This window comes from Diabrotica undecimpunctata, chromosome 1, assembly GCF_040954645.1.
Source record: "Diabrotica undecimpunctata isolate CICGRU chromosome 1, icDiaUnde3, whole genome shotgun sequence".
NCBI lineage: Eukaryota > Metazoa > Arthropoda > Insecta > Coleoptera > Chrysomelidae > Diabrotica > Diabrotica undecimpunctata.
Genome location: NC_092803.1, coordinates 40625679 through 40641044, shown reverse-complemented (window position 1 = coordinate 40641044; position 15366 = coordinate 40625679). Strand labels below are relative to the sequence as shown.

The following is a 15366-nucleotide window of genomic DNA, read 5'->3' as shown; positions in this document are numbered from 1 at the left end:
CGTAGTAGGAGAGGAAGACCAAAAAAGACCTGGAGGGAGATGCTTAGGCACAACATGTCGGTAAAGGGTATTAAAATTGATATGACCCAGGACAGAAACTTATAAAAATGAATTTAGGGAAGCCGACCCCTGATAGGGATAAAGGCAAAGAGAATGATGATGATATGTTATATGTGAAAATTATAATTATTTGGTAAATTATTGTGATATATTCAACTGTAGTCTAAATCAGCTCATCACAATGGCTAAGATTCATTTAGATATTTGATGACTGGTAAAGCTTTTCTTTAATTAATGTAAATGGAATTTAAATTAAGTTTAAAATTAATGCAAAATTGTCGTATAAATTAATACCTGTTGAACAATAAAGCTTTTATTAATATTATTACTATAATTAGAATATCGTCACAATAAAGTGTTAACCTGCTAAGTCCACTTTTAATGTAAAATAATATTTTTGCATGGTTAGAAAGCTATTTTGCCTTTTTCGATGAGCTGCTTAACCACCCAACTCCTAATTATGCCAGAAATACCATCTATTACCGGATACGAAAACCATTTACCTATAAAGGTAAATACTGCTAAGTCCTCGGCGTCACACCATTTTTCATGTCTAGACTTGCTACTGCGCAAATTTTTGTCGAGAGTATCCAGTGATATTTATTATTTTTGAAAGTTACACTTAGTAAAGTAATACTTACCAGGTAAGTTATTTTTATACTAATAAATTTTAATAGTGTGATATTATTGTGGATTGAAATTAATTCTCATAAAATCTGTCAGGTATTTTGTTAATATTACTTTGGAAGACCTAAAAGTTGGGTTAAGTTCTGCTCAAATGCTTGAAAATTATTATAAAGTACTATTTTTAACACATCCAAAACATTGTTTAAAAGGTTAATTATATATCATTGTATATTTAAAAATAAATAAAGCATGTCAATTACGCTTAATTTGTTGATTTGTAGAGCTAAAGTTTTGCATACAAACGTCAATAAAATACAGTGTTCAGACCAATTATGCAACTTTAATTTCAAGCATCAATTTTTCAACCCAACTTTTATATGGTATGCCCTTGTCTAAGAGTATGCCTTATTACTCGGTTCCCTTATTTCAATGAGTCCCTAATACCTGTTTATTTTTAATTGCAGATGCGGCGAGTTCAAAAAATGTTTGATATATTGGCAGAGCGTGAAAAAATCAACGAACAAAAAAATTTGAATGATCAATCGGAAGTTGTGAAACAAGAGCTGCCATCATTAATAATTATTGGTAGAACCTATTGTCAAAGAATACAAATATCTTGGCATTCTTCTTGATCCCAAACTCTTATGGTCAAAACATGTGGAATATATAAAAAGTAGGTGTGAAAAAGGTATTAATATTCTTAAATGTGTTACTAATCGAAGATGGGGTGCTGACCCCAAAGTTGCATTGATGTTTTACAGAGCCTACGTGCGATCTATTGTAGACTATGGTTGCATTCTGTATGGTGCCGCCAGTAACACACACTTATTAACTGTAGACCGCATTCAGTTTAAATGTCTAAGAATATGCTTGGGTACCATGAAGTCTACTCCTTGCCCTGTACTACTTGCTGAAAGTAATGAAATACCTCTTCAAAATCGTCGAGAAATTATGGCAATTAAACATATCCTGAAGCTAAGATTAAATAATAATAATCTACTTAGTCAACTGTATGAGTTATCTATTGAAAACCTCTCAAATAAATACTGGCGCATAAAAAATTCTCCTCCACTTGCTGATGCTTTCTTAGAAACTAATGAGTATCCTAATATCTATGGCAAAGAAAAAAGATTACCAATACCTATATAAAGCTAATTTTCAGATAACATTAAATAAACCAAAAGTCATTATACCAAAGTACACAGAATTCCCACAAATAAACTTTGTCTTACTTAGATCCATATTGAGTGACTATAATGATCACGTAATAATGTATACCGATGGTTCCAAAAAAGAGGATGGTGCCACAGGTTGCGCAGTTTACATTCCACATAAAAGCGAATCTTTGAAAATTAAACTTCCATCACATTGTTCAATATATACTGCTGAAGCGGTAGCTATCGAAAAAGCATTAGATTGGCTAGATTCACAATTTAAATAAAGCAATAATATTATCAGATTCATTATCGGTCATTAAAGGATTAAACTCAGATATGACTCAACATAAAAGAAATAATATTATTTGTGCTATTAAAAATAAAATATATAGTAAAGATATTACAGTTATTTGGGTTAAAAGTCATATAGGTATCGAGGGAAATGAACTGGTTGATCAGCTTGCTAAAGATGCGACCCATGTTGGACTCTATATTCCCATATTTACATTGGAGGACTTACAACATTATTATAACAAAATTTTTATAAATTGGAAAGAAAAATGGAAAAACATAGCAACGAATTCAAATAATCAATATTATACTATCCACCCTACCCTACCACAAGATAATGACTATATTTTTAAATATGCAATGCCAAAGAAGTTGACAGCCACAATTACTCGACTGAAAACTAATCACGGTGCATTCCCAGCTCACTTGGCTAAGTTAAATATTATCCCTTCTGGGGTATGCTCATGCGATAATATATCACAATGTGACATCAACCATATTCTTTTTAAGTGCGATAAACATAGGTATGAAACAGATCAGCTGTATTCAAAACTATCAGAACTTAAAATTCAGACTCCCATAAACATCACCCATTTACTCTCCTTAGATAGTAGAGAAGTATACGAACTAATATGTAACTTTTCATTTAAAGTTGGTTACATTATTTAAAAACTAATATCTTACATTACAATTCTGTGGCTAAAGGACTAGTTTCCAAGCCAACTCACCAAACACACACACAGACACACATAAAAAAAAACAGTTTAGTAACAGTTGAGAATGTTCAACTTGAGGTTATTGATATGTTATCTGATACTGAAAAACCTCTTTTTCTTGATCTAAATACATCCAATGATCTAGGTGAGAATCAGGGTACGCTTTATTATGAATTACAGCCATTGCCCATTGAACCAAAAACTCACGATGATAACCAAATTTGTAGCACCTCTTATAATAATAATTACAATGATATTGATGATAGCAATGTCCAGCTGCCACACAGTGTTGAAATCCCTTATTCCGATATCTCTGAAAGTGACACCAGCAGGAGCTACAAGATTGTCAATTACTCTGATACAGATTCAAGTAGTCAAATTCAAGTCAAATTGAATACCCACCAAAGAGTAAGAAAAGAAAAAAAAAAAAACATTTTCAAGTGCAGGAATCAACTTGATTTGCACAAAAAAATAAACGATTACAGAAAACAGGCAAAGGATATTTAGGCAAGAGAAAAAAAAAGAAGGAAAATTGAACTATAAAGAACCAAGGGAACCTCGTGCTATGAAACCGAGATGTCAATGCAAAAAAGAGACAGGTACTATAAAATGACTGTTCTTGACAGAACAAGACAAACGATATTTGAAGCATTTTGGAAAATGGCCTGAAAAAAAAAGACATTTATAAACAGTCATGTTGTTTCTCTAGCTCTCAAAAGGGCAAGAAATCGAAAAAAATCTGAGGAGGCAAAAAGGGGACAAACGCTGCAATATTTTTTAAAGGTCAACGACCAGAATCTTAGAATGTCTAGAACCATGTTTTTGAATATACTGGGAATCGGGAGATGGATAGTTCATCACACTACTGCAGAGTAGAGCACCCAAAGGAAATACCTATAAGCAGAATGGAAATCAAAACAATCTCTCTACAAGTTCTATGTTAACGAGTGGTGCAAATTAAAAAAAAAAAGTGAACCGATGTCAATAGCCACTTTTTCCAATGCCTTTGAAAACGAGAATTTGGCCTTGTACCAACCAAAAAAGGATGATTGTGAAAAATGTATCTGTTTCAAGAATGGAAGTATTTCGGAAGATGAATATAAAGCACACATTCAAAGAAAAACAAAAGCCACAGAAGAAAAGGACAAAAAGATGGGAAAGTATGTGTTTACAGTTGATTTACAAGCAGTGTTGATGGCTCCAAAATCAAACGACAGAACACTTTATTATAGAACAAAACTACAAGTGCACAGTCTGTGCTTCTACAATCTAATAAATAGTAATGTATTTTGTTATCTTTGGAATGAAGCCGCAGGTTGTCTAAATGCCGAAGAATTTGTGAGTATTTGGGTATCGTTTTTGGAAACCCACATTCTTCCCCAAATTGCTAAGAAAGGGAATGAGGATGGGGAGACCATTACAATTTTTACTGATGGCTGTAGCTAAGGTCCATTCGCTCAACTCTGGCATATTTTGACAGATTCATAGCTGGAAACCTACAACACAAAAGTTCCTAGCTCACAGTATTAACAGCTTAAATAAACTTTTATTACAGACTTCTTTCATTGAAAAAAGAAGAATTAGTACACTTCGTGTGCTTGGTTGTAGTAATTTCCAGCCACTTCTAGTCTGTAAAAAAGTAACAAACTTAAAAAAAAATTACTGAATAGCGAACCGACTATATCAAAATCGCAATTGTGTTATGGCCAATGCCCTACTGAATTTAGCAATAAATCATAATATAACAATAGAACAGAAATTTCTTGAGTCTGGCCATAAACAAATGAAAGTGGATTCTGCCCATTTAGTGATAGAACAAAAGCTAAAAGATAGGATAATAAAAGTATCTGTCCAAAAATTGGTTACAGTTTTTTACTTCTTCCCAAAGTTATCTTAATTATCATGCTGTATAGTTTACCAAATAACTAATAAATTAAAAGCAGTTTTATTAATAATTTATTGAATTGCTATAAAATGTAACAGCAATGAATCATACCACAAAAATCAATTGACCTGTGCAAAATACAAAATTCATGTGACAATCAATGCTTTTGATATTATTTTATGTAAATAAGTGTTTAGCCCCCTATATATATATGATCTCAAGTTTTGTTAAAGGAACAAAAATCACTTAACAATATGAGAAAATAATGGTGTTTACGAGAATAACAGTAATTAAAAAAAGGTTTAAGTCAGATATAGTAATAGTCAATAAAAAATACTAAATCTCCTGCTATCAGATGTAATAAAAACTGAGACGGGTTAATGATCTCAATTAAGTTAAATTATGAGTAAAACTAAAACAAAAGCCCTTAAAATTAAAAAAAAAAAACAGCAAAATGTTGCATCCATACAATGACATCTCCTTTATTATGAATATGAACTTGTACATGTTCATTTTTAATCCTATCATCAACAGGATAGAAAACAAAATTTACATCTTCTCCCCACTTAAAAAATAAAAATAACCAAAAAAAAAACACAAATATATTTTGTTTGGATCATTGAAACATGAGATCATTAAGAAAAACTTCTTAATTTCCAGGAGACCATTTAAGCTCTAATAGTTTGAGGTGCTTTAGGTTTATTCTGTATAGGTAAAAACAGCTTGAACTCAGCAGGCAACTCATCTTCTGAATACAGTCTATCAGAAAAGTATACCCGTCTTATCCTACAGTTTGCATGGACTTGTACTCTGAGAGTCTCCACATAGTTTGTTCCGTAAGCTCTTCTTGTGAAGTCAGCCACATTAAACTGGATTTGATTCCATCCTTCATCTAGCCTCATAGGCATAGTGCATATGAAAGGTTTTACTCTTGTAGTTGATTGGTAGTTACTGGCTCTGAACCTTCTCCTTACATTTTTATCATCTAATATCTAAAACAAAAAGAATGATGTAGATCACAGGTCTTGAAATACAAACAAGAGTGTTTGTTTAACAATGGACATAAATCACTTATAGAAGTTTAACAACCATATCTAGTATTTCACAGTGTTAAACATCGTTTGCGTGTTTGCACTCAATTATTATTGCATTATCGTACTTAATTTGTTTGATCAATACATTTAGTTTAATCAATAAACTCTACTTACCTGGACTTCAAAAGTAAAATACTTTTTCAAATTTTTCACTATCATTACTAGATAAGGCAACTTTATACCTAAAGTCTTCTTAGGATCTGCAGGGCACGTAATGTACGTGGTACTAACATTGCATCCTATTAATTCTAGTACCAAAGACTGTATATCTTCGTCCGTGATTCGTTTAATGTGACCATTTTTATATTTCTTGTCCCAGATCTGGAGCGGTTTGCTTCCTATGCTGTATAGAATGGAGAGGAACCCACTTTGAAAAGTGTTTTTGAACATTTTTACGAAAGATTTAAATCATCTTGTACAACATGTCAACAAACGATATTTGAGGTTAGATACGTTCAAACAAAGTATGTGTTTGATGTGTTGCCTACATTTGACAGAAGTATTTCGATTAATTTTTAGTAGAAAACTAAGAATTTACTTTGAGACAATAATTGTAATTTACACAAAATGTATAAAATACAGTATTATTAAAACTAATAATTTTAAAAACATTGCGATAAATTATCATCCAATTTTAATTTTAAAATAAAAATGTTTTCGATTAGTTCCACAAATTTCGATATACCTATATGATCGATTTTAACCAATGATTATGAAGTTCTGGTTGCCGAACTTAAAGGTTTTGTGTTTAATTATTGTAATATAAATGTATGTATATTTTATGTATAAATTTTAATTTTTCTTTTATAAATTTAAATGGCGAATAGAGCTAATATTTAATAACATTATACTAGAAAACCATTTAATATGTATTAAGAGACTTTACGTTAATCATTTGTATCTTAGTAAAGGTAAGATTGGGTAAATTGAATTGGGTATTTGGTTCAAAATTTGATGCATATAATATTCTTGCAGTAGGTATTCTTGGGTATTCAATCTAAAATATTATAATGGAGTAATAAAACTTGCAAATTGACAAAAAGATTCATCATAGAAGTAAAAGACAATAATCATGATAATACCCTGGCATGAAGACAATGACATGTGCATAATAGGAACTGAAGCGGTAGATGCACTATAACTATACTCTATAGCAACTATGGGACGTATCCTAGATAGTAGTTGATATCAGGAATATATACAAACAATATAACAAAAATCGAAAAATGAAAATTTTTAAACATTTAGAAACGTACATCAACAATAAGAAGGGTGCTATGCAAAACTACAAGATTTTAAAAGAAAACTATGGTTCTAGAAAATACCTATTAATAAATAGAACACATACTGCAACTTTAATTACAATGAGACCAGGATACGCCTAGCTTTCAACACCTAAACAAAATAGATAGATATACCAGATAATCCTTATTGAAATGCGGAAGAGGAGCTAATCTTAACAATATACTACTAGAATGATCCGTAATCCAGAATTTAAACAATAAAATATGTAAAGAACCACACAAAGTAATGGTAAGTCCAATATCAACACCAATTTTATTAGCAGTACATAATTATAAAGTATTAGTAACAATAATTAATAATCAATTCGTTCTAGCTAACTGCTACACTAACGAATTTTAGATGACAAAAACTCCGGACTCAAACAATGAAATCGACTGCTCTGCTAGGAGATCTATCGAGCAGTGATCTCATCACCCAAAATCATTCTCTTGTCAACATACACTTTCCCACCAACCTAAGTGGAAAGATTCATAAACTTCCAGTGTAAATATCTAGCGCAACCAAGATCAAAATAAAAAACAATTTGTGTTATTATAAACAGACCAAAAATGTTTATATTATCAATCTTCATCATCAATTAGCCTATATTTGTCCACTGCTGAACGTAGGCCTCCCGTAAAATTTTCCACCTATTCCTATCTTGTGCTTCTTGCATCCAGTTCGTGGTGATGTGTTTGATATCATCCGTCCATCTAGTCGGCGGTCGTCCTCTGCTTCGATATGCCTCTTGCCTTGGTCGCCATTCCAGAATCTTTCTGGTCCATCTATCATCCGTTAATCTGGCAACATGTCCGGCCCAAGCCCATTTAGCCATGGCTATTTTTTCCACTGCATCTGTGACTCCTGTTCTTCTTCTTATTTCTAGGTTTGGTACTTTATCTCTGATGGTAATACCTAATATTGATCTTTCCATAGCGCGTTGTGTAACTCTTATTTTTTCTATTGTTCTTTTTGTCAGAGTCAGTGTTTCTGCACCATATGTAAGAACCGGTAAAACGCACTGGTTAAAAACCTTTCTTTTTAAACAAACTGGGATAACAGACTTGAAAATGTTATTCAATCTACCAAAGGCAGCCCATGTGAGACCTATCCTTCTTTGTATTTCAGTTATCTGATTATCTCGGCCTAAGCGAATCTCATGCCCTAGATACTTGTAAGCTATTACTTGATTGATGCTATGACTAAATTTTGTCTTTGAGGTGTTAATTTTAAGACCAATTGTTTTTGACACTTTATAGAGCGTGTGCAGCATTTTTGTAGCTTTATCAACTCTCAACTATCAGATATTCAACTATCAGATATTCAACTATCAGATTTATCAACTATGAGATATTAAAACGATGTCATCGGCAAATCTTAGGTGGTTCAGATCTTCCCCATTTATATTAATTCCCATGTTATCCCCTCGTTCCATTTGCTTGAACATATATTCAAGAACAGCTGTAAACAATTTAGGGGAGATAGTATCACCATGTCTAATTCCCCGTTCTATTCGAAATTTCTTGGTATCTTCATGAAGGCGGACACAAGCTGTACCAGTTTCGTAAATACTTTTAATCAATGCGATATATCGGTAGTCAATGCGGCAGTTGCTCGGTAGTCAATGCTCGAAGCATTTTATGATGATCTATAGTATCAAACGCCTTTTCATAATCTACAAATATAAGAAAGATAGGCTTGTTATACTCTGTACACTTTTCTATTAGCGTTTTTATAACTTGTAGATGATCATTTGTTCCGTATCTGGAGCGAAACCCAGCCTGTTCAGAAGGTGGGTGACTGGTGACAAATCCAGTTTGTTCACAAGCCGTTTTGTTATTACCTTCATGAACAGTTTGTATATATGGGAGAGAACTAATAGATCTGTAGTTCTTTAGGTCTGAAATGTCACCTTTTTTGTGCATTATGGTTATTATTGCATTATGCCACTGGGAGGGGGTTACGACTCTCGTCAAACAAGTATTAAACATCTTTTTCAACACATTTACTAACGTTTCTCCTCCTTCTTTGATTTGTTCAATGACTATCCCATCTTCTCCAGGTGATTTATTGTTTTTCATCTCCGAGAGAGCTGCTTTTAATTCCTCTGTTGTGGTATCTGGGATGTCTTCTGAGCCTACATTTTGAACTTTTGGTATTTGATTTTGATCAGGATCTGGAAGTTCTTCTTGCTTAGACCCGCAAAAAGATTAAAATCAATCTTAGACCCACAAAAAGATTAAAAATCTTTTTCGGTGTTTTTATATACGGGGTGAAATGAAAATGCTACAATACTTCTATTCAAATCTGCCTTGGAATGCTTGCTGTTTTCTGGCAGCACCAACAGTCCTATTATTTAATTCCTGCAATACATATTTATCCCGTATAGTTGCAAGTTTAAAAAATAACTCACGTTTAAACCCGCCTAGTAATAAGTAAAATTTTAGTGCTCCTCGCCTATGATTTACTACATGATTAGTAGTTTTGACCCCTTTTTATATTATGTGAAACATTTAGAAATACATTATAATTAATTTTTAGGTATAATCTTATTCGTCGAATCAATGATCCTAAAACAGCAAACTTCTTCTTGGATTAAAATATTTAACTTAATTTCTTGTATTTGACGTCAGCTGTCTTAGACTTTCCCCCAGATCTCTGAGTTTTCGTGTGTGAGACAGTTTGAAAACTAATTATACTTCATTACGTAAGTTAAGGTAGTAATATTTTTGATTTATTTTTGACTAACCTAATCCTATCAAGCCTTTAAAGTTTAATGAAAGATTTCGTAGATTTGAAGTTTAGATAAGGAAAGTTTTAGATATTAATTTGGGGTAATATAAATATTTTGAATATGTTGATATTAGTAAACATAAGTATATATATATATATATATATATATATATATATATATATATATATATACTTATGTTTACTAATATCAACATATTCAAAATATTATAATTATAATATTATATATATATATATATATATATATATATATATATATATATATATATATATATATATATATATATATATATATATATAGGTATATATATATGTATTATAGACAAGCGGCAAACGCCCCAAATGTATAATAGAATTGAATAGAAATATGCTTTATTGCCACTGATTTGAAATTGTACAATTTTTTATGGACAAAGCTTACAAAAAGTAAAAAAAATAACAATAACTATTAAAATTTACTAAAAGTATATAAATCGTCAATATCACAAAATAAAAGGTATTGAAATATACAATCCATTGTAAAATTTAACTAAATTGCAAATTGCATAATAAAACCTTACGAACTAGTTTACGAATAAAGGCAGGTTTACACGTATCCAGTAACTGGCGCCAGTCTCACTGGCATTCCAGTGCTTGACTAGGACAGCGCTGGACAGGTAAGTTTACACGTATCCAGTAGCTGGCGCCAGTCTCACTGTCACGTCTGTTCCTACTATGTGAAGTCAGTCGTTTGTTATCATTTGCCAGTGTCGTGTCGTGTTACTTTTGTAAAAATGGAGCTACAGCAAAAGCAGTTGTTGAAAAGAAAATGTGTTAAGAAAATGTTCGTCCTATTAAGGGAGGAGCTGATTAATATGTTGGAAGAAGAAGTGGTAAAGGAAAAACGATTGTGGGTAAGAAAATGGATCAGTGATAGATCTATAATAGGAGCTTAGTCTTTCTTGTTAAAACAACTAAGAGTAGAGGATCCCACTGAGTACAGGTTGGCGTTACAACTTACGTCAGAAAATTTTGACCAACTACTTTCTCTAATAGAAAGTTCTATTCAGTATCAAGATACCGTGATGAGAGAGGCATTACCTGCAAAAATAAAACTTGAAGTAACATTGACTTATTTAGCTACTGGAATGTCACCGAAGCCTGAGTCACTTATACCGTGTGCCCAAACCTACTATCTCAAAATTTATACCCAAAGTGTGCAGGGGAATTTATGCAGCATTAAAACAATATATTAAGGTAAAGTATTGATTAATTTTATTTACAATTGGCAATATTATAAGCTATTTTAATGAGACCACTAGCGTCTTCTGCTTGGTCAAAGCTTTCAATAGGTGATGGAACACTGCAGCAGTCATCCTTGCAGTGGGAAGTAAAAGTCGATGAAGTTGGAGTACTGGATGGACTACCTTCTGGCAGTGCACAACTTGCAACTGGCGGGAAGCGTGGTGGATAATTTCTCAAAGATATAGGATCCCATTCAAATTAAGTATTTGGAAGTTGCTGCATCGATTTTGGATATTGTTGCATACATTCAGAAAACTGCGAATTTTAATTAGCATTTAACTTCTTCGCTCGTATATTGTAATAATAAATAATTTACTATTGTAATAATATTTATAAATATATTGGGGGTGAAGACACCATTCTAATAGATTGGGGGGGGGGGGGGGGGTTAAGCGTGATAATTTAGGATTGAAGCTGTAATTAAATCTAATAAACCCCTCTAATGAATTGTCTCCCTCTGATAAAGGCTATCACCATGGTAGACGACGTCTGTCTCAATATCCTTATCAAGGCCTCTACAATTCTTAGGGGATACTTATCCCTGCGAGCGGGGCAAGGCTTACTGGCTCCACTAGTCTGGACTGACTGGTTTCGCCCTCGCGGATTTACAAGAGGGTAGAGAAATTTTTTGGAAAGGAAGAGAATTAAGGACTTCTCGGTCTCAGGTCCTGCAAAGAGTGAGAGGCTATCGGCTTACGTTAGAAGCCGGAGCACTGCATAAGCGAAATGTGTATCTCTTCTAGTCTTGACCTGTAACGGCTAGGAATAACAAAAACAAATTTCGGGTTTACAATGTATTAACTAGACTGTACACTACAGAATATCGGTTAAGACCAAAAATGTTCGATCAGGCGCGAAGGGAGACGAGAAGAGACAAGCAAGGAATTAAAGGTCAGACAATTACCTTATCATTAGATATACCTGGGGTTAGTATATAGATCTTAGTTACCTCCGCGTATCTAGGCTCTAGCTAGGGAATACGCCTCCAGTCTACCGGGATTTGAGATTGCGAACCTTCGAATCTCCAGTTGCCGACACTTGTACGTCACACTGTCCCGTCGAGTTACAGCAGCGCGCTCACTCGCCGCGCCTCTCGCGTGGGCCACCCTCAGGCGCCGAGTTCTTACTGACTGTTTGACCAACTTCTGCTTGTTTTTTTTTATGTATCCCAACTCCTACCTTAGATTCTTTTTGTCACGTATTCCATGTGTTAAACTGGATCACGCTATGTAAAACTACTTAGTCAGCTCAATTCTTCTCACTTGTTTAACAATTCGTACCTTGTATTAATTTCCAACAAGGTCTAAGTGTCGTAATTTTTTAAACATTCAGCAGATTCCGGATAATTAAGAAGCCCATACCTACTAAATTGGACACAGTAGATGCTATCGTTTGTGCTGCTTGTGCACTCCATAATTGGCTACGCAAGAAATCAAAGTCTTATCTCACTCCAACTTGTGTAGATAGGGAAGATGAAGATGGAAATTTTCTGGCAGGTTCATGGAGAAACGAAATTCAGTCCTTACATGGTATTGAAAATCAAGGTAGCAACCATTCATCCAATACTGCCAGAGAACGCAGGGAAAGTTACAAGAATTTTTTTGTAAATTCCGGAAGGGTTCCTTGGCAAATTAGAAGCATACATTAAGGTTAACGTCATAATATGAATAGTTATTGTTAATTTTTGGTAAAAAATAAATATTAGAGCGGACTATTTTGATTTTGATTTACTGTTTGCAATAAATGAAAAAGAAATAATAAAAGTAGCTACTTACTAGATACTATAACTTATATAATTTTTTACGGAATGGATTTTAAAAGTTGTTATTTACAGTAACACTTGTCAACAACGGCCACTTAAAATATTTTTTTTTAAATCATAGTATCATTAATGGGCATAGAAAAAGTTAAAGGACACTTTAATAAATCAATTATATTTTTATTAGATAATTATTTATTGAAGATAATTTATTTATTAAAGTATTCCTTAACTTTTTCTACGATTAGTAATGACAGTATGATTAAAACATGGATTTTTGGGAAAAAATGATTTTTTTAAAAATTGTTTAAACAAATTAGACTATAATTTATTAATCAATAAATGTCTACACATATTGCATACTTGTAGTTTACACAAAAATTATATACAAATTAAAAAAGATTAAAATCCATTTCGTAAATCACCAGATATAGAAAAGGTTAATTGTTGTAAATATCATAAATACTTACCGTAGTTATTCGCCTTACCACATTCCTGATGAATGAATTTAATTCGTCAAACCATTTCACCTTGGGGACATATACGTTTCCTCCAGCACCAGACCTTGTTGATTTCTTAATCTTATTTACCTCCAAGTAATATGTACTTCTAATGCTCTTAATTTTAGCCTTCACTTCTTCCATAGTCAATCCTTCGATATCCATTCCTTCTTGAATTTCTTGTATTGCTGATGAGCGTATTTGTTTGTTTTTATATGTTTCACATCGAATATCCCATAAACATTGTTGTTCTCGATAAAGTTGCACAAACTTTAACGTATCTGCTTCGCTTAGTTTTCGGGTCATATTAAGTATTTAAAAAATACAAACACTGCCACTGAACAAAGAGACGACAGCGACTAGAACACTGTGTTTACACGTGTCTATATCCACTGGCACGGGGCTAGAGGGGACGCGGACGAGGGCCACTGGCATGAAAAATAGACCAGCCTTCTATTCGAGACAGCGCTGGCAGACAGCGCTGGACTGGAACAAAAAAGTGTTTACACCATGCCACTACTATGCCAGCACTGTCGTTCCAGTGCCACTGGCGCCAGTTACTGGATACGTGTAAACGCGCCATAAGCTTAAGTTGCTGCATATGATACCCAAATATATACAAAAATACTTTAGTTGCTTGTACCCAAACGTACTATAGTTTCTTAGATATTCATTAAGAAACTCTTCCACTGAATAATATGGTCTTTCAGATAGATAGGCTTTAGTCAATTTGCGGAACTTAAGGAAAGAAGTTGTAGATTTAAGTTGCAAAGGGAGATGGTTGTATAATTTTTTTACCGAATATAATATGGATTTCTTTACAAATTCAGTGGACGGGATCCGTAAATACACATCAAAACTTGAATTTCTGGTGGAGTAGTCATGATTAGGTCTTGCTGAAAAACGTGTAGGTGTTTACGCACACCTTCTAGCAAACAGTTTCTAGAATATATGAAGAGGGAAGAGTTAAAATTCCGTGATTTTTGAAGTAGCTTCTGCAATGTGTTATTCTACTGAGACCAAAAAGATACCGTATTGTCCTTTTTTGTAATTTAAAAATAACATCAGATTAGACAACTGTACTAGAACCCCAAAAAGGAAGGCCATATCGAAGATAAAACTCGAAAAAAGAAAAATATGTTCCTTTGGAGGATGCTCAATTGATTTCCTTCGAAACAGATCTCATTGCATAGCAGGCTGAGGCTAGTTTATTACTTAACAAAATCGATATGAAGGGACCATTTAAGGTTGCTGTCTATAAAAATACCAAGAAATTTTACAGAATCAACGATACTGATCTGGCTGTTATTAAGAAGCAAGGGTTGAAGAGCTCCTTTGTAGGATAATGCTACTGTCTTATCCACGTTAAAAGAGATTAAATTAGAGTCGGACCAGGTTTTTATTTTAAGTACATCAGATGTTATAATTGCATGAAGAGTTGCAATATTAGAGTTCCTCCAGGTAAGACGTATCCTCAGCAAAAAGAAAAATGTTTCCTATTCCGCGAGTAAGATTGAAACCAATTCAAAGAAATATCTCGAATTTCGTAGAAATGTAGTTTTTTATCAAAATATCGTGATTTACACAATCAAAAGCTTTAGCGTAGTCACAAAAAACAGGAGCAGTATAAAGATTATTGTTTAGTACTTAATAGACCTAATGCAGTACAGAAAACATAGCATCGCTGGTACATTTATTAGATAAAAAGCCGATCTGAATTTGCGATAAAATGTTCAGCTTTGTTCAGATAAACTGTACATTAGTTTTAAATTTTAGATAACCCCATAACTCGCTGGCAACCGGGCAAATGTGCTACGAAAATATTTGTAACAGAAATCTGTACAACTTCTCCAAATAAAATTTTTTGATTAGAGGGAACGAACAGGTAAATAAAGAAGAAAAAAGTTTATAGTTTAACTTTAGATATCTCGGTTCGGTTTAAATATTTTGATTTTTCA

The 15366-nt window shown here is 33.1% G+C and overlaps 1 protein-coding gene across 1 annotated transcript; it reads right to left on the bottom strand.

The window, feature by feature from the left end:
* Window positions 1-5193: 5193 nt before the first annotated feature.
* On the bottom strand, window positions 5194-6301 carry Bug22 (cilia- and flagella-associated protein 20). Its single transcript, XM_072528364.1, has 2 exons — window positions 5945-6301; window positions 5194-5728 (listed from the first exon to the last, which is right to left on the bottom strand). Exons 1-2 carry the CDS (start codon window positions 6218-6220, stop codon window positions 5405-5407), a joined length of 600 nt encoding a protein of 199 aa, XP_072384465.1. The 5' UTR covers window positions 6221-6301; the 3' UTR covers window positions 5194-5404.
* Between the last annotated feature and the right edge of the window lie 9065 nt (window positions 6302-15366).

Coding starts and splice junctions, on each gene's coding strand:
- Bug22 (XM_072528364.1), bottom strand. CDS start 6,220: ATGTTCAAAAACACTTTTCAAAGTGGGTTCCTCTCCATTCTATACAGC. Junction 5,729..5,944: donor ATTTTACTTTTGAAGTCCAG/GTAAGTAGAGTT, acceptor TTTTTGTTTTAG/ATATTAGATGATAAAAATGT.